We start from the raw sequence: 27,504 nt of genomic DNA on the forward strand, positions 1-27,504 counted from the left end.
GCAGGGAGTCTGCTTCTCCCTCTGACCCTCTTCCCTCTCGTGCTCTCTGTCTCTCATTGTCTCTCTCAAATAAATAAATAAAATATTAAAAAAAAAAAAAGAGTTACACATTTGGGATATGTTACTTTTTGTGTATATATAGAAACTTCACGTGTATCATTTTAATAGCTGCCCAATATGCCACCCAGTGAATATCAAGCCCGTCTGACATTTTTGTCAATGCTTTGGATAAGAATAGATAGCAAGCTTCTAAGATCTTCAGATGACACAAGACTGGAAAGGATAGCTAATAGATGGGATGACAGGATCAAGAGTCAGAAAGGTTTCAACAGCATGGAGCAATGGGCTGGAACTAACAAGATGAAATTTAATAGGGATCAATGTAGAGCTTTGCTCTTGGGCCATGTGCCCAAATTCAGGATGGGGGATGTAGGAGAAATGCCAAGGATTTTCTCTGACAGCAAGCTAAAAGTGGATCAGCAGAGTGACACTGTGCTAAGTGCTTTGCATGTGTTGTAATATTTGATTCTCAGATCTTCAGTATGGCCAGATACTTCAGCCATATGAGGGGGACAGTGCAAAAGTAAATCTAGAATCGAGGATAGGATGGGCATGTCGAACATCATTATGTCTTAGGCCTCTGTGGTAGGTACAAGGCTTACTAAAGTGGGGTAATCTCAGTCTGGTGGGTGAAAAAGCCAACAATGACTAACATACAAGTTATATTGTCATGGAGATGTGCTTAGAATGCCATGGGAAACCAACACAGGAGGAGCCTATAACTGAGAGTGGGGTTAGAATGGGTAAGAAGAGACTTAGAAGAGCAGGTGATTTTTCAGCAGAGACTTGAAAGATGGGTTAGAGTTTTCCAGGCTGGCCAGGTGGGGATGGGCATTCCAGGCAGGCAGAGGGAATGGCGTAGGATGCGCAAAGGCCCATAGGTCCAAGATGCTCTCCTGTAGTTGGGAAGATTAAGATGTTGCCTATGGGGAAGAGAAGTGAGAGGCTGGAGAGGTGGGGTCCACATTATCAAGACCCTGGGTGTTATGGTAAAGAGGTGGATTTTACACTGGAGAAGATTTCAATACCTGGCAGGCATGAAGCTGGGTGGTGACAAGATGAGACGTATTTACAAAGAAACTTCTGTGAGGCAGGTGGGATATTGTTTGGAAAAGAGAGAAGACAAAAGCAGGGAACCCGGTGTGCGGGTGACTGTGTGGGTGGGCGGGCACCCGCGCATGCGCGTGCCCGCCCACCCACGCATGCGCGTGCCCCCCACCCACGCATGCGCGCGCCCCGCCCACCCACGCACCCACGCATGCGCGCGCATGCCCATGCGCGCATGTGCGTGCATGTGCGTAAGGATAAATTCAAGATATATTTAGAAAGTCCAACTGGCGTGGCGTGGTGAGAGACTGGACGAGTTGCATGAGGAAGAGGGTAAGAGGCTTAGATGACTCCTAAGATTCTGTCTGGTGTTTAATAAGTTGAGGAATTGAAGGGGAAATAGGTTTGGGGTAGGGATATGGAGATAACGGAATTTAGCTGTGGACATTTTTGTGTTTGAGACGCCCGTGACACAGCCATGCGCTTTCAGGAGGTATCTGGAATTGAGGGCTGGAACCTTAGAAAGAGATAATAAGACCAGCAAGTTAGCTTCTTGCCACTTCCACCGTTTTTCTGTCACAGGCCCCATGCCCTCAGAATGCTAATGCCTTTCCAGTTGCTTCTCTCGGTGGTAAATGAAGGCCAGGTGTCCCCAGGATAGAATACTAGACTTAAAACCGCCAATAGTATCGTCATGTGGTTGTCAGCAAGGAGAGTGAGGTCTTCCTGAACTGTGTGCCTGGGGAAAATATCTTTTTTTTTTAAGCCAAAGAATAGCCAAGGCGTCTCTGGAAAATCAGAAGGAAAAGGATGACAGTAAGCCGATGGTATAGTTTATGTTAGGTATATAAATGGGCTTGTTTTCTCTTTCTCTTAAAAATTGAATTTTTCTGGTGCTCTGACCAAATAGTATTATAAATGCCTGAGTTGAGGTGTTTAAAAGAAAACATAAAGCTGAGTCAGACCTCTATGGAGGAAAAAAACCAACACCTAGAGGAAAAGTTGAGGTAACATTACTGCTGATTTGGCTCCAGCATGACCATGCTTCTTTATACCTGATGCCCCAAGGTATAATTTTGTGTGTGCCAGGTACCCATTCTTGTCAATTGTCCCTGCTGGGCAAGTGATGGGAACAAAATCTTAGTTGGCAACAGGGATGTTAATAATGACTATACTAACTTGCAAGAAGGCATTTCATAAACTTCTTCAGCAGAGTTTACATGAAAGGGTAATTGGCAGGGGACCTGGCCTCCTGGAAGTCACCTCACATTCAGGTGTTCAGTTCTGTTGCACACTTTGATGTGAACAAATGCAGCCTCCTGGTGCTCAAGCTACTACAGAATTGCTCTTCATATTGAAAACAGGTTGATAGGAGTTCTGCCTCTAGAGGAATGGAGGAGAGGAAGCAGGGCCTTGCCAAGAGGCAGTATCAAGGTGACCGGTTGCCGTTATACACTCCTGGTTGGCTTAACCAAAAAAACCACTATCTTCTCATCAACCCGTATGGCTTCTTGTTTTCCTTTCACATGAGTCTGATTTCCCCGAAGCAAGATTTTCCCCCTAGTTCTGGGAAGACAGGCAGGGGGTGTGGCCTAGTGGAGGGGGTGGGTACTGAAAATGGGCAATGAAGTGAGCCAACATTTTTCAAACTCTGTGCATTGGTATGTCATCCTGGCCAATACATTTGGGTGTAATCTCTCCCTACATCGTGGGTTCACAATGAAACATCTCTGAGAAGACCCGCAGTTAAGAAATCTTTTAAAATTTGTCCTAGTATTTCCAAAAGTCAGTCATATTTATGTCTCTTAACATCCCCGTGAACTGTGGTTATTTGTAACCCATTTTAGGAAATGCTGCTAGAAACAAATAATAGGGGTAGGCTACATAGGATTGTTTTTTCCCCTCTCTATTGATGCAACTTGGGGGTGAGCAGAAGCTCCTTTTCCCCCCTGGCCTTTGTTATTGAAAACATTTCTAGGACATCTGAGTTCACTGAACTGCCTTAGTTTATAGTGTTAAGAGGAAAAAAATGTATCTTAGTTTAATGTCTAAAACCCTCTCATGACTGAATACCAGTGATGAGTGGCACTTTCCAGAACTAGGGGGTTGAGATGGACAAGTTATAGGACATTGAGTCTAGGGTAAGCCCAGGACCTCTTCTGGAATCTAACAAATTTCCTATCGTGTGCTTATTTTCTTCTTGTTTGTTTCCCCTAACAGTGATTTTCAGAAAATAAAAGCCATCTTGGAGGCTTGAAGGTCCTAAAGAAGTAGACGTTGAGTTTACAAAGAAAAGGTACAGAAATTCCATGCGTCTGACAGCAGTGGACTCATGGACTCATGAGCTGTTTCCTTGTGTCCCAAGTGGGAAAAGGAGACATTTCTGATCCGTGCTAGGGGCCCTAAATTAATTCCAGAAGGTGAACTGATTCTAATCTTGCCTTCAGCCTGTCCACTGTCTAGCTTACTCCTGTGAAAGGGGATATGGGTATCACTGGGAGGTGCTCACAGGCTTTTATTGTAAGCCCTGTCTGTGCTCTACTTCGGGCTATGGCACGGAGAATTTGTTCCTCCCAGCACTCCAGCTTCTATTCCACACTGTGTGGACTCAGGCAATCTTACTGGTTCTTATGAAGCATGCCCAATTAATATTGCTTGAAGGGTGGATTTGCATGCCTTCTGTCTTACAATACTAGGTAGGAGAAACACTCCCCAGTTGGATATAATGTCCATCCCCACAATGTAATCTGGCAGAAGGGATGCAACCACTTTGCCTAAAGCCTGTTCAAACGTACCAGTTCTCCTACAAACTTTTACCTTAATTCCATCAACTCCTATGGTCCTACCTCCAGTCTCTGTTAGGATTTCATTGACAGGCTTTGGCTTTTTAATACTTGGTAGGGGAAGTTTTCCCCAGCCAGACATAATATTCATTCCCATAAAAACATTTAGGTAAAGGAGACAGTGTTTTTACATAAAGCCTGCTCAAACATTCCACCTTTCATGATCTTATCAACCCTTACGTTTTTATTTTTTTATTTCTTTTTTCTAATATTTTATTTATTTTTGACAGAGATTGAGTGTACAAGCAGGGGAAGCAGCAGGCAGAGGGAGAGGGAGAAGCAGGCTGGTGTGGGGCTTGATCCCAGGACCTTGGGATCATGACCTGAGCCAAAGGCAGATGCCCAACCATCTGAGTGACCCAGGTGCCCCTTTATTTCCTTTTAAGTAAGCTCTATACCCAGCATGGGGCTTGAACTCATGACCCTGAGATCAAGAGTCACGTATTCTATATATTGAGCCAGCCAGGCGTCCCTACCCTTACATTTTTATATTTTCTCAATCTAATTGTAGCCTGAGTCAGGGTGTCACCAAGGGGTTTTGGTACCACAGTTAGGAGGAGTCCTGAATGAATGAGTCCAGAAACTTCTCTTTTCCACCTTCTGACCATTTTACCCACTCTTGTGCAGAAGGCTTTGGGTTCCCAGCCAGAGTTTGAGCCAAGGGACCCTGGCCTTTTTGTCAGTCTTTAACTTGATTCATCTGTCCAAACACTGCCCCAAATGATTGCTGGTTAGGTTTCTCATTGCAATTTTGCCTGCTGGCTTTTTAAAGTTCTCCAAACTGGGATAAATAGAGTAGACTTGTCTTGGGCCCTTTAATGTTGAGGGACCAACACAGAGTCCCTTTGGCCCTCCCAACCTTTGGCAGTGTTGTACTAAAATCTTTAATTCTATCAAAGTCTGTTTTATTCATCTCATTTCTTAATAACCATCTAAAGATTTCCATCCTGTGGGATGAGTCCTGGGACTCCTCTCTGTTTCCTCTTTGTTTTGCTCCTTTCAATATTTGCTTTATTCACCTTATTCCTTACTAACTGTTCAAAATCTTCTACCTTTGTGGCCTTTTCCTATTCTATTGTTAATTAACCTGATGTTTTTATTAAGACCCATGAGAGAAAGCTGAGACATCAAATTGGCAAAGGCTTCCCAGAGTGTTTTTTGGTTTTACAGCAGTAAGGTTATATGGGGTGCTCGTGTGAAAGAGACCCCTTAACCACAGCATTTACCATGACCTGGGTAATGGGCATATTCAGCAGGCAAATAACTCCGTCATCTTAAAGCCAGTTCCATGTAGCTTGCATATGAAGCATGTCAGCGGCTTCATCTGGGGTATTCCACTTGGCATTTTTGGGGCAATTGAGAAGTCCCCCTTCTCAGGGTAAACAGACCCTACAGTGGCTTTTATCCAGTTAACTGGCCTGGTCATTCCCTTAGGAATAACCTCCTTTGTATCTGGATCACATATAGCCATCTGTAATTGTTCAGTCATGAGCCGTGGGTCCTGTATCAACCCAAACATGCCCTTCCACTCCACAGTATTCAAAATCAAAGGCACAGCTCCTAAATTAGTTCCTCTCATAATTTATTTTAGTAAAGGGTCTTCAGGAAGCTGATGATACTGATCCACAAAATGAAAACAGTTCTTTCACACTATACTCTCTGGTTTCAATAGTTTCTTGATTTTGCCCTCCCCCACCATTGACTACTTTCTTGGTGACCTGAGGTCTTAGAGGGATCTACAATTCTTACCTTGGGGGGTGACTTTGAGTCGAGTGGCCCAAACTCAGACTGACGCAAATCTGAGCTTGGTTTAGCATCAAGGCCCAACCCAGCACTTTCTTTTACTTTCATTTTAGCTATTATGGATAATAACCAAGGGATTGTATGTTTAGCATGGTTATTATTATTTTGTATTTCCTTATATATCCAATGAGCTAACTCTTCAAGAGTTAGGTTTACTACTGAAGTGGTTCAGAATAAGGCTCCCCAAAGTATACCATTTTGGCATGCGAACTATTTTGAGCTGAAGGTAATCAAGACCTAGAGGGCTCAAGAGAAATTTTCGCCCCTCCTTTAACTACCTAGAAGATTTAAGTTGGAAATTTTTCCCCAAATGAGAGTTTTTACCAGAGATAAATTTTATCTAAATGACCATCTGTATGGCAGGGCAAACACCTAATTGCCAAATATCTGCTGTTCTTCTTGTCCTATGAATCACCGTTTGAAGCCCCAGGCCTATATCCCATTCCTTAGCTCAGGATGGTATATATACCTCATTTTACCTTTCTGTCTTTGAACCTCTCATATATGGGGGGTTCTCATACCTACGAAATTAAATTTGATTTTCTCCTTTTTATTTGTCTCATATCAATTTAATTCTTAGACCAGCTGGAAAAACCTTTGAAGGGTAAAAGAAAAATTTTCATCTCCAACAGCACCATTTCTAAATTCAATTGGTAATTTTTACCTTTAGTAATGGATCACAGTGCAGCTGCAGTTTCATACTGTGGGTAAGTAGGTAGCCATCCAGGGATCAAAGGTTCATCATCCCCTGCCCTTTTATCCTTTCTCTTCCCAAACCACACGTTTCCATGAGTCAGGGCTCTTTTAGCAAATTCTGTTTCTCTGATGCCAACTAAGGGCTTCTGAACCCAACATCTGGATGTGGGGAGGATTTCCCCCCATACCACGGATTCTCCAACACCAGCTGGGTGTCCTGTAATTCAGTGCACTTCTGACACTACTGGGAGATAATGTTAGATTCTGTGGATTAAGTGTTCAGTCCCTACAAGACTACCCTCTTTCCCCCACTTTGAATGTCAGTCCAGGTTGTTACCTGTGCTTCTGACTGATGGGTTATAGATCAGGGGTTCCCACAGCCTTCTCTTTGGGTTCAGTTAATTTGTTAGAGTGGCTTACAGAACTCAGAGAAACATTTCACTTACTAGACTATTGGTTTATCATAAAAGGATATAACTCAGGAATAGCCAGGTGGAAGAGATGCATAGAACAAAGTAATGGGGGAAAGGGGCAGAGCTTCCATGCCTTCTCCAGACACCACATTGTCCCCAAATCCCCATGTGTTCACCAATCTGGAAGCTCTCCAAAACCTATCTTTTGGGTTTTTGTGGAGGCTTCATTGCATAATCATGATTGATTAGACTCATTGGCCACTGGTGATTAAACTCAATCTTCAGCTCCTCTCCCCTCCCTGGTGGTTGAGGGGTGGGACTGAATGTTTCAACCCTTTAGTCACATGGTTGATTCCCCTGGCAACCAGCCTCCATCCTTAGGTGGGGGTCCAAAAGTCACCTCCTTAACACAGCAAAAGACACCTTTGTCACTCTTGGCCCTTAGGAAATTCCAAGGCTTTTAGGAGCTCTGTGCTAGAAACAAGAAGGCCAAATACATATTTCTTATTATACATCATCATATCCTAGGCTGCATTAAGAAATTCTTGCACCCATCCTTTTTCTTTGTTCTTGATTCAGAATAGTTAAATTAGCTTTGGTAATCAGTTGTTCAGAGGAATAGCCTTGCTCTTTTATTTCCTTGGTTAGTGATGCTTTTTTGAGTAAGGAATTATTTATTCCCTTCCCACAAATTCCTTTAAAAATATGAGGTGCTACCAAAATCGTTCAAAACTAGCTCTTTAGATGAGTCCCTGGGAGCCCATGTCTGTATTTGTCTCTTTCCTCTCTCACCTAACTGCTTCCTCTCTTAATCTTCTATAGTCTTCAGACCCTTTGGGTTGATCTATAAGTGAGGTTTGTGTGCACTGTCAAGAAACAGTGATAAAGGGGCGCCTGGGTGGCTCAGTCGTTAAGCGTCTGCCTTTGGCTCGGGTCATGATCCCAGGGTCCTAAGCCTGGCATCGAACTCCCTGCTCGGAGGGAAGCCTGCTTCTCCCTCTCCCACTCCCCCTGCTTGTGTTCCCTTTCTCGCTGTCTCTCTCTGTCAAAAAATAAATAAAATCTCAAAAAAGAAAGAAACAGTGATAAAGCTGTGGACTGAAAATAGAGCAAAGGAAGAGAAAGCAGAAAAAGGCCAAAGGGGGGGGGGTCTTACGTGGAGAAGGCATTATTCTGTTTCTCACATCGGATTCCCTTGCAGTTGTTTGGCTCATCGATCGCTCTGGTCTCATAATAAAAGTAAAGCTGGTTCAATCCATTGGCAAAAGCCAGCAGTACTAGGCAGTAGATAAAGAGAAATTTGAGGATATCAAGCAGCATGCGCCCCAAAGAGATCTGCAGAGGCCCTAAGTGGGAGTTGGCTGTGAACAGGGATATGAGACGCAACGAACTTAAGATGTTGGATATTGCAAAGAGTGCTTCTGCAATCAGGGTCGGGTGCCACATTTCCCATTCTTCCCTTGGACGAGAACCATTATACTGTAAGAAACAAGTGCACAAGATGAGAGGTACAGTGAACATTTATAAAACTTTTTCCTCTTTTCTCCTGTCTAGCACCCAAATAAAGCTACCAAAGTAAGCATCAAGCATTCATTTATACAACAGGCCCTGTGCATGGCACTGTTTGTCTCCCCTCCCTATCCAATCAATATATGATGCTAATAACTCTTTTCCTCCCACTCTCACCCAAATATATTCCCTGCATATACAGAGAAAAATGAATTTTAGAGCAATCATCTGGAGCAACCACCTGTGGTTTATCCACAGGCATTTTCTAACTGTGAGTTTACCAGATTATTGGGGAGTGTCACTGGAACAGCGCCATTGGTACGCCCCAGGTAGTGGGGACAAATTACTCTGCTTCCTAATGAGATTTCAAATCAGATTTACCTCCCCAATCCCCCATTTCCTTCTGAGCACCATGGACAACTTGTAGTTACTGAAGGACTAGGGATAGGTTCGGCCTCCTCGGTGTGCAATGTTCATCCTGACTTCCTGGCTGACTTGCAGTTTGGGGCTGTTAGAGCAACCTTGTCATTACTCAGCTTTCCGCTGAATTTTAGCAGTCTGTAATGTATTTCATACTATTAGAAAAAGCATGTCAACCTTCCAGGTAGTGAATTTAGTACTGTTCCACATGGTGGTGTAGGCATGTATTTTATAGTTCTTTTGACAGCCCTACAAGTTCAAATGTCCTTCTAGTACAAATGAAGAACCAAGGGGTTGAAGGAGGGGAAGAGCCAGTATTTCTGGGGTTGGTTGCCCTTTTTTCATCCCTATCCTGGACTTCCAGGTCCTGGAATATAGGGAGCAGCTTTATAGAAAGATGGCTTCATTGAATGAGTATAATATCTACTCCTATCCACTGCACAGGTTTGTGATTATGTATCCATATGTGAGAGAATGTGTGCTCCATAAGGAGAGATGTTATGGAAATATAAGAATTTGCGTATTACCTTCCCCAAGACAGAAGTAGATTTTGCCTGGAATTCAATCCGAAGCATATTGCCTAGAGCTCTCATCTAAATATCGCAATTTCTTAGGACTAAATGTAAACAACTTTTCTGAAAAAATGTTGCATTGGGGGCCAAATCATATTGTTAGCATTTCTAAACTGTGCTTCAGTTCCAACAACTGACAAAACTGGTGTTGTTAAAATCATTTGTGTGTATCCAATATTCTTCATTGTCAGAGGAGTTGGGAGAAACCTTGCCACCCTTGTGCTTCTGTTTTAGATGAACTCTAGGTGGCTAATCCGTTTTATACACTCTTGGCCAAATCTTGTATCTCTACATTTTTCCTTCCCAAACAACAACAACAAAAACACCCCACATTGGCTGCATCGCAGTGCGGGGTGGGCATTGTCATGCCTGTTTTACAAGTGGAGGAACTGAAATCCAGATAGGCAGAGTGACTTGCTTCAGATCACACAGCAAGCTAGTGGCAGAGCCAGGACTAAAATTGTGATCTCCATTCACTCGGTCTGGCATTATCTCTATTAAATGTTCACTCAAATGATAGTTGATGTCACAGCACATATGTTAGATGGGTCTTTAAAAGTTCTGAGCTCTATGTGAGAGATGGAGACTACTGATAATGAAACAGATTTATATTTTAAAACTAGAAATTATCAACTGGAACATGCACAGCTCATAATTCAGAATTTTCTCCCTCCATAATTACAGCTGTAAGCACAGGGAAGTCTGCTGCCCGGGGAACAGTGAGTCTGCATTTGTAGAACATTCAGAGGTGTGAAAAATGATTCTTATGGCAAATCTGTGTTTTGCATCTATACCTTTGGAGGAGGATATTATAGAATATGAGAGCAGGGAATAAACTTGGAGCTCTTTTAGCATCAAGGTCAGCAAACTTTTTCTGTCAAGGGCCATATAGTAGATATTTTTGGCTTGGTGGGTTATATGGTCCTTGTCACAACTACTCAACTCTTCCTTGTAGAACTAATAGGGAATACGTGAACAAATGGATATGGCAGCAGGCCAGATTTGGTCTGCAGACCATAGTTTGATGGCTCCTGGTCTAATACAAGTGGTTTGCAAATTGTGTTCCTTGAAGACTGAAGGTTCAGTAGAGGCATCTGGTAGCCACTCTGGGAGCCAAAGAGGAGGCCTGGGAGATTGATTCCTCAATCCGAATTCAATCTTTGAGCTCTCTAATATTATTGAAGTTCTGAATAAGTTTTAACTTCAAGATACGGTTTCATGGAAAAAAATAAAAGGCTGACAGCCACTGATCTAGTTCAATCTGCTTATTTTTCAGAGGCAGAATCTCAGGCTCAGGGAGGTAGAAGGATGACCTATGGTATTCTAGCTTGGGACAGAGCAAGGATTACATTCAGGTTTCCTGATTCTTGAGTTAGTGATACTAGGAGGCGAGTGATTTTTCTTACATTGTTTGAGATAGAATGCAGATTGAAAATTGGCCTCCATGTCTTTCAAAGGGGTATAAATGGCACTCTGACAATTCATGAAGCAAAATATGAAGAGGGCCAGCCTAAGGTAGGGACTTAATTATAAGGACGGAGTGGGAGATTGTGTCTTCAGCCAAGTACTGGCTGAAGAAAGGACCATAACTCAATGGGTACCAAAGTTCAGATTTAGTTTGAATGTATGGAAGTAAGGTGGTGGTGGGATAAATCTCGGTGGTACTATCCTAGAAGACACAAAGATAATTATTCTCCATTTGTAGGATTATCTGGGGGGCACTGAGGGCCGATCTTATGTGTATTTGTTCCTTTTGAGTACTTTGGTATGCGCCTTTTGGTTTCTGTTGTTGAAGACCATGTGCAGTGGAGTATATATCTTGTTTTTGCTCTAATAAAGGATCTTCTGTAACGCCAGCTTATCCCATGGCATTTTTGTACTGCCTTAGTACAACAGTGATCAGAAATGTTTCAAGGGGCCTGGGGACCAGCTTTTGTGGCTTTACCTCACAGAGGTTGTCTCAGCCTACTTGGAGAAGTTCATCTCAGACTAGTATGTCTCTGTGGATGAGCAGACCAGACTGACCATTTGCAATTTCTCATTGCAAATCCAAATCTGCATGTGGCATGTCTTGCTTTATTAATTCTCCTTTTTTTTTTTGAGAAGAACTCCAACTTTTTGGCAAATGTCTCCTTTAGGTTAAGTGTTTATCAGTTGAGGGGCATTTATTCAGCTTAATATAGCTGATTTATCCTTCCACTATGTGATGGGGAAGTTCTAGCTCCTTGGAATTCCTGCCAGTGAAATTGAATAGGTTATAAAATTAGTTAATATTGGGAATCTGTAGACATGTTTATATCCCTAAGAGTAAATCCTTTTCTTGATAATTTATTCTAAACTTTCTTGTTTAAGCAAAACCTACCAATTTCTAGATTGATAATCTGTTGTCCCTCCTGTGTATAAATAACACTTCCAAAGGAAGAGGTGTTTTTTTTTTTTTTAAAGGCAAACAGTGTTACTTAGCAGAGTGCCAGAATTACATGGATTTCATCCAGGCACATTAACCAGAGAGATTCAAACATTTTCCTCACCAGCTTTTTCTTGTAAGGAAGTTGTAAGTATGTGTTAAACGATCACCACAAGTATAAGGCATACTCTTAGGCTTCTTTCAAAAATGTTTCATGACTGCATTCAATATTCATGCTCCACATAACTAACTCCCAAGGTCTTCAAATTTATGCAATATGCATATTAAGGATATAAAAATAAGTCGTTGGAGATTTGGGGGACAGCCATATTCCCATTCTAAAACTCCCTAATGTGGGAGTTAGTGCCAAAAAGCATGACTGACTAGACAATCTTGGAGATTGAATTGTCAGCTTTTCCTCATGCTGGAGAAGTTCAACTCAGGGTAGAAGGAGCCAGCCATTCTATCATCTAATGAGCACCAAATCTGAACCCAGGGCCTAGGACTACCCAATATGAGATGTTGGACATGAGGCTATTTTTCAGGACAATTTAGGCTGTACATTGTGTGGGAAAAGCATTAAGATACTCTGTGTGTGTGTGTGTTCATTATCTGAATTGGTACCGAGGCATAGGTTGAGTGATACTCAAAAAGCTGGATTTATAACAGCTTGAATGATCATCCTGGTGCTGGAAGTAATGAGGGAGGCAGAGATGATTAAAGATCTCTGTCTCCTGCAGTGAAGTTTCTAGGGTTCCTCTACCTGTCATACGAAGAGCACTTGAGGGAAGTGTGAATACTTAGCTTTGAGATGAGTCAAGTCAGCAAGTTAGGGAGAGATGGCTTCACACTGGAAGCACTATTCAGAAAAAGGAAGAGCTTTGTTCTGTTTGACCCAACAGGGAATAAGGATTATTAATGGATGTGTCCCAGGGAAAATAATATTAGAAAAACATAAAGTAGCACTTTTTAATGAAGTGACAAGGGTTAAGAGAGGTTTTTGGAGATTGTGAATTCAGTGTGTTTTCTGTCCCTGACCTATGGAAGCATCAGTGGACCATCTTGGCAAAGATATTGTAGAGAGGATTTAAACACTCACTGGGTGGGTTGGTGGCTGTCAGAGTTTAAGAAGCTGAAGATTCATTTGTAAATTGTTCTATTCTTCACTTAGGTGGAAACTACTTACAAGCTATTGAAAGAATGTTTGTTTATATGGTACTTTCCCACATGGATTGGACTGTCAACAACAGTTTTCGCCTAAACTCTTCATGCTCCCCATGCTAAAGCTTAATGTAACCCAAATCACTGCTTAAGAAAAAGGGCAAACATTCCAAGTTACCTTGACATAGGCCACAATCTTCAAGGAAATGGTTGCCAGGTAGAGTGAGTTCATTGCAAAATCCATCAGATTCCACCAGTCATGGATATATTCAGTAAATCCACCATCCCACATTTCCTTAATCTCCCCCCAAATGAAACCTAAAGAATGGAGGCAAGAGGTTTATTTCTAGACAGGGTCAAAATAGTATCATAGTCATCACAGTAGGATTCCCCTGAGTAAAGACAGGCAGAAGCAATGAATGAATTGAGATCACTGGAGAGAAGCCCCCAGAGATGGTAATAATAACATATCTCTTTTTCTTTCCTGCGTCACCTCTCAGTTGTGGATTTGCCAAACCTGATAGGCTTTACCTGAAGATGCTCATGCATTATACTTTTCCAGATGCTACTCACTTTTAGCATTATTATTATAGTTACTGGTGCTGTTGCAATTTTGGGTGCTTGATTCTATCCTATTCCCATTTTGAAGTAGGAAATTTATTAATTTCATTAATAAACTAATGAGGTCAATATTATCCTATAGTCTTTAGTTTCCATCATGTGCTAGAGGGAAAACTCAGTAAGTTTTGAGGTGAACTAGCTGACCTCCAACCGAATTACTGGATGTTGAGGCTGACACTAGGCAAAGGGGCCCAAAATAACTTAGAACCCTCTTTTCTCCTTTCTCCTCTCATTGTGTGGGTGGTTTTGTGGAATTCTGCCTGATGACATAGATGTTTCTTGAATCTTGGAATCAAGAAACCAGTAAAAGGTGTGGCTGTAGTCTTTTTTTTTTTTTAAAGATTTTATTTATTTATTTGACAGAGAGAGACACAGCGAGAGAGGGAACACAAGCAGGGGGAGTGGGAGAGGGAGAAGCAGGCTTCCTGCCAAGCAGGGAGCCCGACGCGGGGCTTGATCCCAGGACCCTGGGATCATGACCCGAGCCGAAGGCAGACGCTTAACGACTGAGCCACCCAGGTGCCCCAGGTGTGGCTGTAGTCTTAAGGCAGTGCTTCTCAGGCTTTAAAGTGCATGTCAATCACCTGGGGATAATGTTGAAATTCAGATTCTGATTCCCTAGATCCAGGGTGGGACTTGAGATTTTGTATGTCTAACAAGTTCCCAGGTGATGATGCTGACATTGCTGATTTGGGAATTACAGTTTGAGTAGCAAGGATTTGGAGGATAGCAATGCATTGGAGGGTCCAATGCAATCTAACCATGCTTGGAGACTACTGGTGAAGTTACTTTTACCATGAATTGTGTGAATTTCCCAGGTTCCCCTCCCGACTGTGGAATCATTACCTATATAGGATGTGGACCCTGAACAAGTACTAGGATTCTCTGGAGTAGCCACAAGAAAGGTTCAAGTGCTCTTGAGTTATAGAAAGGGCATTGAATAGATTAACACTTGCTCTGTCTAGCTTACCTGCAACCCATTCTGACTGATATTAGGCTTTCCTTCCACACCAACTGATACACAATTTCCTGTCCTTGAAGATGTTAGGTTAGCAGAATTAAGCCCTGGGTTCACTGCCAGTCTCACTGTGGGCCAGGTAATACTAAGTGACCGGGGTCTGGGGAAGAAGGAACCACATTTCTGAGACTCCCAACAAAGGACTTCCCCACGGCACAAAGAGAAGATGTCCTGATTCAGGGCCAGTCCATCTGCCTGTTCCAGTATTTTCTGTAAACATGAGCAGCAGGCAATCTGGCCATAGCTCCTGGTTTCTTTGACTCACCGAGAACCCAGGGCAATATCATCCATTCCACGACAGTTGGGGGAGGCCCCTGTACATGAAGGTCTGTCCTGACGATATGCTGAGAAGCCAGGAGAAGCATGAAGAGGAAGGTCAGATATGATGCTGTGTGGCAGATAAACTTGATAAAGGGTTTCTTGATGAACAGCCCAAGGTTGCTCCTGGGTGAGATCAGATAAGCTATAGACAGCATGGGAAACAGGAACCCAATGGTCATGCAGGTAAGCAGCTTGACTACCCAGTGTTTCCGTCGCCATCCAGGGAAGCCGTCATACCACAGGGTGGCAAGTAACTGTTGGCAATTGGGCTGAGCAACAAACTGGGAAAGAAAGAGAACAAGTTAGGCATCTTGGACGTCCAGGGGGACGTCTACATTCATAATACCTCTCCTAGTTTACAGCCAGCTTCATGGCCAATCCCCAGAAGAGGCCTTTTTTCCAGATTTCCATGAATGGATCTAACCCCAGAGACAGCTCTACATCTCAAGCTATGAGACTGGATTTTCCTTAGGGTTATTTGCTTCATATATTAAGCAAAATCACTCTTTTGGGTTTGTGCTTTGTCATACTTCCCTATTCTTCCTCCCATCATCTTAGAGAAATGGTTCCCAAACCTTGGCTCTCCATCAGATTCATCCAGCAAACATTAAAATATTCAGGTTCCCAGGTTACACCAAAGACTGACTAAATGAGCATCTCTGGGGAGTAGAGCCTGGGCAGCTGTTTTACAAAGTTCTTCTGGGAATATCTATGTCTTTTAGCAGAGAATCATGAGGACATTTTATTTCAAATTGGTTCACTTTTACTCATTCCCTGAGCTTATGTGAGGTCATCAACAAATGTGCACTATGTTTGGGCAAACACAAACTGGCAGAGAATAAACTCATGCCTGTGGCTATGGTTTAGAATGGAAATGAGTTCCCTGCTTGATTTTGTCTCTTTTCCCCTTTGGTTTTGAGCACCTCTTGGTTGGCTAGCAGTGAATCAGCTTGCTGCTTTGCCATCTATTAATACCCTCTCAAGTCTAGACACGCAGAAGAGGGAACAATATTTGGGGGCCCAAATTACAACACTGTGTACTAACTCAGCTGGGATTTTACTTAATGGCAATCTCCAAAGTGTCAGTGATTAATAGTTAAGGAATCATCAGGATTGCAAGTCATCATTAGGCTGCCACTTCCTGGTAAGCAACTCAATAGGGAGCTCAACTGTCAGCTGTGATTTTAAATACTGCCTACATTTCCCAGCTTCCCATGGGAAAGGTTAAATAGAGCTGTACCATATAGCTTACTAGGACAAAGGAAATAAAATTCTTTCATGATTTAGCTGACACCCGAGGTAGACTAGCCCAACTTTACTGTTAGTATATCTGTGAAGGTCACTGGCTTCCCACCAAAACCATTCTGCTCTTCCTTGAGCACATAGCTGGACTACACCTTCCAGTCTTCCTTGCAGTGAGATGTGGCCACATGACTAAGTTCTTAATAATGGGACTGCTGAGAAATGATGGGTGGTACTTCCAGGCCTGGCTTATAGAAGTTTCCCATGTGTGTTCCTCCATGTTCTCTCCTGCTTCTGGCTGACTAGGATGTGGTAACCCAGGATGACCTAGGAGTTTCTGTCAGCTTGTGTCCATCAATGACCATATAGAGGAGAACTATCCTGCCAATACCTGCCTTGGACTGTTACATGACTGAGAGGATTCTAGTATGTTTGAGCCATTATGTATTTGGGAGTCTAGACTACCCTCAAGCACTTTACTATTATGAAACTATCAAAAAGAAACTCTAACATTTTTTTATCATGTGATCTCATCTTCTTCAAAGATGCTTATGATCCCCAACATGTCCTGGATCACACAGAAAGACACAATCCTATAGTCTCTTACTACTCTTCTTGGTGCACAATAGCCTATGCCAGAGGCTGGGATGAAAAAGTCCTAAAAAAAAAAAAGGACAGAAAAGTAGAAGTTGGGTAAAGCAAGATGTTTGGATGCAGTGGGAAGAGCACTGGGAGTGCACAATCTAGTGAGGGAGATGGATGTATAAAAAGGCGGTTATAAAACAGTATAGTAAGGGCTTAAAGTTAAAATGGATATGAAGAAAGCATAATGGGAGCACAAAGGAGAGCAAATCTGGACTGCTCAGCCAAGGCTCCCTGGTGCAGGTGATACGTGAGTGGAGCATGACATGATGTGTAGAAGTTGGTTAAGTGTAGGAAGGGAAACGGAGTTATGGAGAGGGAAAAGGAGTGAACAGCCAAAGCAGAGGGTATGACATGACTAAAGGCATCGAGGTTAAAAAAGAACATGACCTGTATGAGGAACTAGAGCAGTCTGGGGTGGCTACAGCTTGAAATGCAAAGCTGTGAATGGCAGGAGATAGGGCTGGAGAAGTAGACAGGGGTTACAGAAGATTAAAATGATAACCTTTGGCTACTGTAAATAGTATGACTCATTTTAAAAGAGATAGGGAGCCATAAGCAATATGTTTATGTGTGTGAGTGTGTGCGAGTGTGAGTGTGTGTATTTGTGTGTGTTTAAAGTAGTGGAGTAGTTAAGACTCTCCACTGTAGACTCTGGAGCTAGATTGCATTGGTTCTCTTTGTTCTTCAGTGATTTTGTCTGAAGAATGGAGATCATAGCATCTACCAGCAAGGGTTGGTGTGAGAATTAAGATCACTTATGGGGTGCCTGAGTGGCTCAGTCGGTTGAGCGTCCAACTCTTGATTTTGGCTTGGGGTGGTGGGATCGAGCCCCATGCTGGCCCTGCAGTTGGCGGGGAATCTGCCTGAGATTCTCTCTCTCCCTCTCCCCCTGCCCCTCCCCCTACTCATGCGCACGCGCACACACACACACACACTCTCTCTCTTTCTCAAATAAATAAATAAATAGGAGTGCCTGGGTGGCTCAGTCAGTTAAGCGTCTGCCTTCAGCTCAGGTCCTGGGATCTAGCCCTGCATCAGGCTCCCTGCTCAGCGGGGAGTCTGCTACTCCCTCTCCCACTGCCCCTCCCCCTCTACTCATGTTCTTTCTCTTGCTTTCTCTCTCTCAAAGAAATAAAATCTTAAAAAAAAAATAACTCTTGAAAAAAAAGACCACTTACTACATACAAAGTACTTAGAACTATGCCTAGCACATAGTAAGGGCTCATTCAATCTTAGCTGCAGATATTATTATGCATGTGATAGGATCAGACTTAGACTTTAGAAAGATCCTTCTAGGGATCGAGTGGGAGATGAATGGGGGGCAGAAAGTGGGCAAAACTTGAGGCAGGAAGACCGGTTAGGAATCTGGTATATGATGATTGTGACTTGGACTAAGGTAATGGCAGTGGAAATGGAAAGCCTCGCTCAGAGGCAAAATGCTGTGAGGAGGTGGAAGGAAGTCGCAGGACGTGGTGATGGATGGGGAGTGAAGTAATAGAAGGGGATTGAGTGTAAAGGCGTGGGGGACTTCCCTTTGGGGTGAATTGGTAGCTATTAGTGTCATCATCTGAGAGTGGGAACACTGAAGCTGGAACAGGTTTATGGAGATGCATGCAGAGTTAGATTTGTCTGTGTGATGCTGAATGGAGATATCTGGACTGATGTACTGATGCAGGGGTTGACCAACTTTCTCTGTAAAAGGCCAGATAGTAAATATGTGGGGCTTTGCAGTCCGTATAGTTCCTGTAGAAACTACTCAACTGTTTCGGTGCAAACTCAGCAATAGACAATATGTAAATATGTAAATGAATGGGTGTTTATTTTTTATTTTTTTAGATTTGTTTATTTGAGAGCGAGATTGGGGAGGGGCAGAAGGAGAGAGAGAAAGAATCTCAAGCAGACTCCCTGCTGAGTGCCGAGCCTGATGCAGGGCTTGATCTCATGACCCTGAGATCATGACCTGAGCTGAAATCAAAAGTCAGATGCTCAACTGACTGAGTCACCCAGGTGCCCCCTGCCAATTAACACTTTAGTTGTAGTTTGCCAATCCCTGTACTATGATATTGCTCCCTGCTGCTGCTAGGACCAAACAAATATTTGGACCATGTCAGCAGTGGTCTTTATGACTGCCTGGGACTTCCCCTCATGTATCCCCAAGAACTCTGACTCCAGAAATCACTTTCCCTTAGGCAAAAGTGCAGAGGTGAAGCTTCTTTGAATAAAGGATATTACCATCCAACCTCTATCTTCACTGCCTCTGCTCTGATTTTCGACTAGGCTGAAGATGGTAATTTTAAAGTTTGGACAGGTTTTTATTTTTCTGTTTCTACATCTGACAAGAGTAGTGTAGGGTGGTGTGGATTCTGGCAGAACAAACTGCAATTAGAATATTATAAAGGAAGTTTTTGTTAAGCCACCACGTAGTATGGAAGCCCAAAACATCTGTGAGCCTTGAAAGCACAATCCTGATTCCTGTTTGCATACTGAAGTTCAAATTTGACAGGTTATTTAATCAATCTCTACTCGATTTCAAGAATGCCTCAGAAGGAGAGATTGCAGGAAAAACAGCAGAGTGTGTACGCATTGGATGCTTGATTGTACTAAGAGCCAAACTGTACAGAGACTAGAGTGGTAGTTTTTAATTTTGAGGGGGTCCAATTTGTGTTCTATTTTGTTGCTTGTGCTGTTGCTGCCATATCTAAGAAACCATTACCCTATCCGAGATCACAAAGATTTGTACCTAGGTTTTCTTCTCTGGATTTGATAGCTTTAGCTCTTATATTTAGGTCTTTGATCCAATTTTGAATTAACTTCTGCATATTGTGTGAGAAAGGGGTCCAACTTCATTCATTTGCATGTGGATATCCACTTAGTCCCAGCACTATTTATTGAAAAGGCTATTATTTCCCCGTTAAATTGTTTTGGCATCCTTGTTGAAGATCAACTAACCATAAATGTAAGGATTTACTTTGGACTCCTAATTCTATTCCATTTATCAATAAGTCTATCCTTGTCTTGTTCCTGATTTTAGGGGAAAAGCTTTCAGTTGGTCTCCATTAAGTATGATATTAGCTATGGCTTTTTCATAGATGGCTTTCCTCAGGTTAAGGAAGTTCTAAACTGTTTTCTGAGTTTTGTTTTTTTTTAATCATGAAAGGGTGTTGGATTATGTCAAATGCTTTTCCTATGTCAATTGAAATGTGTGTTTTCTCCCTTCTTTCTATGGATATAATGTAATACATCAATTTTGTTATGTGAATCACTCCTACACTACTGGGATGAATTCCACTAGGTCATGATGTACAATCCTTTTTATCTATTTCTGGATTCAGATTGTTTTTTGTTAAGCCTATTGTTCGCCTCAACTGCTATCCACTGTTTCTCAGGCTGCTGTGATGTGAAACAGTTTCTGCTGAATTTTTCAACAAATGCCCTTAGGGAAAGGGCTGTTGGTCCTGAGTAAGATCACATGAACACAAGCTGTGTAAATGGAACTTTTCTAGGGAGTTGCCAGACAGGTCATATAATGACAGTTTTCTGGGGATGGGTCTTTTGGGGGAGCTCCAAACTCTGTCTTCTCCTTTCCAGTGGAGAAGCTGCCAAGCTGTTGCTCTTCACAGTTGCTGTGGTTCCAAGGCTGTTGGTTTTCAAGACTATGGTGGGGCTTGATAAAGGGGGAGAGGAACAGGCAAGTTAAAATATCGCAAAACTTGCTGTTCTTACCAAGATTCAGCTGTTTTTCTTGAATACATGCTCCTCTGGTTGTTACAAGCCTTTGGTTAATTTTCAGAATTGTGAAAATGTTTATTTGGAATATTTTTCCTATGCCTTGTTGCTTTTTTGGAGGAGTGGATTTTCAGAAGTCCCAACTCCACCATTCTGGAAGTGTTTTCCCTTTGTGACTTTTTAACTTTTCGTGGGAGGTGATGTTGTATTTGGGTTGTTAGATTGTGGCCTAATGCAAAGGATAGAGCCCTTTCCCAATTTCTTCCTCAGGGGCTTCAAAGAAAAAACACCAAAGTTTGAGCAGTATGAGAGCTTCTTCTTTTTTTTTTAAAGATTTTATTTGAGATAGAGAACAAGAGAGAGCACAAGCAGGGTGAAGGGCAGAGGGAGAAGCAGACTCCCCACTGAGCAGGAAGCCCGATGTGGGTTTCGATCCCGAACTCCAGGATCATGACCTGAGCCGAAGGCAGACACTTAACCCACTGAGCCACCCAGGCGCCCAGTATGAGAGCTTCTTAAAAGCCAGAGGGCTGGGTATTGGTCAAGGAATAGGAGCATGTCTTAGTTTCCATTATATTCCCAGTATTTTGCTAAATGCCTGGCACAAGGTAAACACTGAATAAATATTTGTTAAATGAGTGATTGAATAAATAGGTATGTGATAGGTGAACCTTGGTGGAATGCTCTCTTTCCAAAGCTTTCTTTCCTTAGTGTATATAGGGGGTGATGTGTGGTAGTTAAGACAAGCCTCCTGGAAGTTGAAATGACGAACTACTCTTAACATAGATTAACTACCATATATTGAGCTCCTATAATGTACCAAACATTGTATCAGATTTTCTTTTTTTTAAGATTTTATTTATTTGTCAGAGAGAGAGAGAGAGCACAAGCAGGGGGAGTGGCAAGCAGAGGGAGAAGCAGGCTCCCTGCTGAGCAAGGAGCCCAATGCAGGACTTGATCCCAGGACCCTGGGATCATGACCTGAGCCGAAGGCAGACACTTAACCAACTAAGCCACCCAGCTGTCCCTGTATCAGATTTCACATGCATCACCTCATAACAACCCTAAAGGCAGATATTAGCATTATACTCCTTTCACAGATGATGGAACTAAGCTCAAGATCACATTTCTGGTATGTGGTAGGGCTAGGACTGGAACCCTGGCTTGGCTGATGCTATAGACCAAGCCCTTCAACACTGTACTCAGGCAGTCCATGGATAGTATGAGCTGAGGCCTGCAGAAAGCTGAATTTCCCAGTATTGTCCCCACTGGCCTGGCCACAGTGACCAAAATGCTCCTGTCACTTACTGCTTTGAGTCAAGGTGTTGAAATTATATTCATGTTTTTATGGGGCACCTGAGTAGTTCAGTTGGTTAAGCGTCTGCCTGGCTCAGGTCATGATCTCGGGGTCCTGGGATCGAGCCCTGCATCGGGCTCCCTGCTAAGGGGGAATCTGCTTCTCCCTCTCCCTGTGCTCCTCCCCCTGCTCATCCTCTCTCTCTCTCAAATAAAATCTTTAAAAAAAGGAAGTATATTTATGTTTTTAGGAGGTGGTAACATATAAAACTATTAAATAACAGTTTAAAAGTGAGTGTATCATATTAGCCAGTTACCTACCTATAAGGGGCCTGCACACCAGCAAAGCTGAAGGGCAATGATCAGAAGCCCAGGTCTGGGCTCCTGAGTGGCAGCTAGGAAAGGCAGGAGGGAAGATGCAGAGCTAAAGGACACAGGGGAGGGGAAGCGGGGGAGGAGACGCTGAAGATCTTAGTGTCTTGGTTTGGCCGTCCCAGGCCAGATCTGTATAGGACCCCCCTTTACAACCGCCCAGATCTTTTCTTCACAAACCTGCTAGGGCCCTCGGTGCAGTTCCTTTTATTTTTAAAAATCTATGACGCTTCATTTCTCCAATGCTCTCAGGCAATAGCTGAAAATGAAATTTGTCCTTACTGTATAGGACCTTTGGAAAAGCCCTGGCTTTTCTCCTTTGACATAAAGCTGCATTGTAAATGGAGGGGCTCAATAGCTCTTTGCCCCTTGAAAGAAAGATTCTTGGTAGGAATAACGTCAGGTTCTACTGGAAAGAGCGCCACCCTCCCCCAGACCACTAGCAAAACTGTTTCGATTTCACCTACGCAGAGCTCTGACTTCATTCATTCAGTGAGGAGAATTCTCTCCCTAGGTCCCCACCAGTCCATCGCATGCTTGCTCCTACAGCTGTCTAAATAATCACGTGGCTTTAGTGCGTGGTTCACATGCTGAACCCAAAGCAGAACAGAAGTTGACTTGCTTATGGCTAAGGGAATGCAAGATCAATGTGAATCAGTTTAGCCGTTTCAACAAGTATTTCTGTACATCTGCTCCGTGTCCAGTTCTGTGTGGTGCGTGGGGAGAGGGTCACAACAAGAGAGACCCAAAGTGATTCTGGCCTGCAGGATCTCACTGAAAGACCAGCCAAACTCACATGAAACAAGTAATAGGACAGTCATGTTTGTGTTCAGATGGCCTGCGCAAGCGGTACAGATGGTAAGAGTGTCAGGTTCTCAGCTGGGTGGTGGCCACACACTGGTGAAGGCTATTCCCTTCCAAATCGGGAGATTTTGCCAAGTAAGGACGTGATTAAAAAAAAAAAAAAAAAGCCCATGCCCCTTTGACTCTTCTGTTCGCACCACTTCATAAAAAGAAATGTCAGAATAAAGTACAATCATTCAAACTGGATCCATTTAGCGTTAGGAAAAATTGACTACATTGTCATGAGGCACAACAACTTAGGAACTCAGGGCATTCAGAGAAGGGACGAATCAGCAGGCACTAGAGACTGAAGGAAAGGCTACAGAGAATCATTAAATCAGAGAATCTCACTTCCTTCTGGAAGCCTTCCCTGATTGCCCCAGCCAGAGGCGATCCCTCCTCCTCAAACCCAGACGACTTTGCTTCTTCCTTGAGGTACCTCTTAGAACCTGACCTGTGTTACACTTACTTTTATGTAGAGCCTGTGACTTGGCTTTCTTACCCCAGTAAGCTTCTGAAGGGGAGGGATAATTTCGTATGTTGTATGACATTTCATAGCCCAAAGGGCTTTGCAGACATTTACTGTACTTGTTAAAGTGAGAAAGTTCTCTTCTCTGCTTTCCTGCTAAACTTTAGTCCTGAATGTTCACTGCCTAGTGAGCATTTCAAATTCATAACCCAAATGGAACTTTTTCTCCCCCAAACCTCTCTCTCTCTCTCTCTCTCTCTCTCTCTCTCTCTCTCTCACACACACACACACACACACACACACACACACACTTCTCTTTCACCTCATATTCTGTGTACCCACAAGGTATTTCTCTAATACTAGTCATAATAGTCACAGATTAAATATCCATAGAAGTTCCTGTGTTTTGGATACTTTTAACAGCCCTTTATATGTATGAACCAACCCAGGAGGTTGGTACTGCATTTACATCCATTTTACAGATGAGAAAAGCTGACACCCAGAGAGGTTAAATGCTAATGATAACAGCAACAATGAACATTTGAGTGCTCACTGTGTGTCAGACACTACGGTGAGTGCTCATTTAAGCGTAGTGAGCCTGGGATACACTTCCCTGGTTAGTGACCAAGACCCCGTCTCTGACAAGACCATGGAAAATGAGGGGAAATCCCTTGGTAGGAGCAGAGGATCTGGGGGTGAAGGGCGGGCTCTTGAGAAGGAATCCAGACTGTGAGGCAGAGAAAAAAAAAGCCAGTAGCAGTTGAGTTTTCAGTGGCTCCCCTAAGGATGGGCAAAGTGGTCAGAGGAGAAAAATCTTTCCTAACTCCCACAGTCCACTCTGTTCTGTGCCATGGAGGCTGTCAGCAAGAGAAAAATCAGATCAGGATAAAACAAGTCAGTCCCACATTGAGTCACATCACTGGTGATTAGCACATGATTTTAGACTGTTGGGTATGTATAAAGGGCAGTAGATGAGACTAGAAGAAAGGTCACCTTGACCTATGTTTAACATTCAGAGCTCTGTTATGCAGCTCAGGCCTGTTGTTCCCTGAAGTAATTGGCACTGAATTATCTTTGTGTGTTTTCTAAAAGAGAGCAGCTGACTTCAAGCTGGGGGCCTTACACTGTAAACATTTCTTCCTTTAGTACGCTTGGAGGAAAGGAAAATCTGAAAGGTGAGAATGAGCCCCCCCGCCAACATCCCCCAGGGAAGTCCAGGATGGGGAAGAAAACTTGAGTTCCCAACTATGGCAGGCTTTGAGCTAAGGGCTTTTCTGGGTGGTTGGAAAAAGTCTACTGATCTTTCTAGAACCTTCCTCTGCTCCCTCAGTGAGTGGCTACACAATGGAATAGGCCCAACTTTCATCGCCTGAGATGTCAGTTCTTCAAAAGAGAGTCCAGTTGTGTGTAAGGGTGTATTTAAAAAGCCAGCCACAAAAATGATCTGAGATAGAACAAGTTTTGTTGGTTTGTTTTGTAGTTGCCAATCAAGCTGGGCTCTGATGAGGAGAAAAATGCTCAAAAAGGAAATCAGGGGCAATACAAAATTTTCCAAAGAGGGGAAAATGTACAAAACACCTTCCTTCTGTGCCATTACAATGAGCTTGCTGAGCCGTACTGTTATGAAGTGGTTCAGCTTTTTACCACAGCAGCAGAAATATGAGACGAAGAAATAGGTTTTGGCAAGTAGATTAGGCCCAGGTCATAATTCAGAGTGGCCCCTACATTTTACATGTAGTCTATGTCTAAAACGATTTTATATTTACTTACTCAGATCACTAATCCATGGTGAATTTTTTTGAAAGAAGGAGATGCGGTGCTACCCAGGGATTACTGAGATATTTTGTACTCATCTGGTTGTTGCTGCAGTTACCTGGTACCCTTGGTACCTGAACTAGCCTGCCTATATCAATAGCAACAGAAGTTCAGACTCAAAATAAGTCAACTGGCAGTCATACCTCTAATTTCAAATTTGAGCTAAGGCTCACTAGCTTGAACTAACTGAAGGAAGGTGAGGTTAGATGCTGAAAACTCGGTTTTAAGCACATATTTAAAAAATATAGTTTCCCATTTGCATGTATATACAGCAGTGGGAATTTGCTAAATGGGGTTTCCTGATAGATGTTATAATTCTCCCTTGATGGAGGTGATAGACTCTGAAAGCATCTAGTGCTGCAAAATTAAGTCCAATGCGGTGGCTTATTCTAGCCATGAGAGGGCAGCAGAGAGCGGTGGGAACGCACTTCCTACTTCCAAGAAGGGTTTTCTAGAAGGAAAGAGGAGCCTGTCTTGGAAAACTTCTCACTTGGAAGGGAGCAAGTGAACCAGCATGTCAGGCAATTGAAGAGGAGAGCCTGGAAGCTCACTAAAGCCAAATAAGAAGTCAGTTGGGGTGTGACCAGGTCAGCTAGTGGCCCATGGACTAGAACAAGGGCAAAATATAATGAAAGCCAAAGGGGCAACCAATTCTGATGGCATCAGTCTTTGAGAGCTGGGTGTCCTGGGCAGTTCCAAGCCCAGTGCTAGGAGGATGCTACAGGTTCACAGATTCACAGTACTTACTCCAAAATCTGTGTGGCCAGATGTGTTTTGGAATTCTAAATTTGTTGGATTTCAGAACAATAATATGCCATCTGTACCATATATTAGGTAACACTCCCAATGAGATTTAAGGCAGCACTCATAATTAGGGTTGCCAGATTTAGCAAATAAAAATACAAGAGGTCTAGTTACATTTGAATTTCAGATCAACTGTGAATCATGTTTTAGTATAAGTGTATTTCCTTATAATATTTGGGACATACTTATACTAAAACATGATTCACTGTTGGTCTGAAATTCAAATGTAACCAGATGTTCTGTATTTTATCTGGAAATCCTACTATAGTCAAACATGTTAGTATCACAGCAGTGAAACCTATGAATGCTTAGACTCAATGGGATAAATAAAGACAATAAATTGCCTCACATCAGTTCATCTCATGTTTTGCCACCATATGAGTTTTGATAGGAAATTTATGAAAAAAAATTTTTTTTTGGTCTTCAGGACTCGGTAGATTTTGGAATTGTGGACTTGTAATTGTTCAGTTAATAAAAGAAAACAATGGTGGGCGCCTGGGTGGCTCAGTTGGTTAAGCGACTGCCTTTGGCTCAGGTCACGATCCTGGAGTCCCGGGATCGAGTCCCGCATCGGGCTCCCTGCTCGGCAGGGAGTCTGCTTCTCCCTCTGACCCTCCCCCCTCTCATGTGCTCTCTCTCATTCTCTCTCTCTCAAATAAATAAATAAAATCTTAAAAAAAAAAAGAAAGAAAACAATGGAGAGATCTATGGTGAGATGTGTTCATGCCTGCAGTGTATCTAGTTCTTAAGGGCTTGGGTCCTTTTTTTTTTTCAGGTCACAAGACGTGTGCAGGTATGGCAGGTCCTGAAACATTGGGGGCACAAAAGGAGACTAAGTCAGGTGCACCCAAATAGCTTTCACATTTATAAGAAGGCTTGGCTGGAGGTTTCATGACCTGCTGTGAGCAGCCCACTTTGAAATCTTCAGGACGAAATCAGAATAAAGGGAGTGGAGGAAACTTAACCCCTAGCTATAAGAAAGAACACATTTTGGAAACATACATCTTGAACTCTGACTCTCTTTTGGCCTGTGATTTGTGGTGGGACTCAGGGTACATCTTTGTGTTTGGGTCTTTATCTGTGCAACTGGCGGTCGCTACCCAACTGACTTTTCTAGGGCCTTGGGTTGTTGAATAAAACACTGAAGTCTGGGGCTGGAGGTAGAGATGTGCGGAACAGCAGTGCAGGGCAGTGAACACAGTGGTTTTGGCCTAGAGGGTGGTTGACAGCAGAGGATTTGCTCTGGAATAAGCTGTTTAATGCTTTAAGCCTGAATAAACCTGAACCATATTATGTGACCAAAGTGAGGGGTGTGTGTGTGTGTGTATGTGTGTGAAAGAGACAGCAAGAGAGAGCAGGATTCTGTGTGTGTGTGTGTTTTAATCACATCCTCAAAATCCC

General features: G+C 42.9%; 1 protein-coding gene across 1 annotated transcript in view; it reads right to left on the reverse strand.

The window, feature by feature from the left end:
* TRPC5 (transient receptor potential cation channel subfamily C member 5) overlaps nt 1–27,504 on the reverse strand; it is a 126,996-nt gene that overhangs the window by 34,163 nt on the left and 65,329 nt on the right. Inside the window, exons 3-5 of the mRNA XM_035007348.1 lie at nt 14,836–15,172; nt 13,110–13,249; nt 8,019–8,341 (exon numbers count right to left, since the gene is read on the reverse strand). Coding sequence (XP_034863239.1) covers nt 8,019–8,341; nt 13,110–13,249; nt 14,836–15,172 — 800 coding nt within the window. The remainder of the gene's footprint in view (nt 1–8,018; nt 8,342–13,109; nt 13,250–14,835; nt 15,173–27,504) is intronic.

Source organism: Mirounga leonina, unplaced genomic scaffold (genome assembly GCF_011800145.1).
Source record: "Mirounga leonina isolate KUSES-001 unplaced genomic scaffold, KU_Mleo_1.0 Mir_101664, whole genome shotgun sequence".
Lineage (NCBI taxonomy): Eukaryota > Metazoa > Chordata > Mammalia > Carnivora > Phocidae > Mirounga > Mirounga leonina.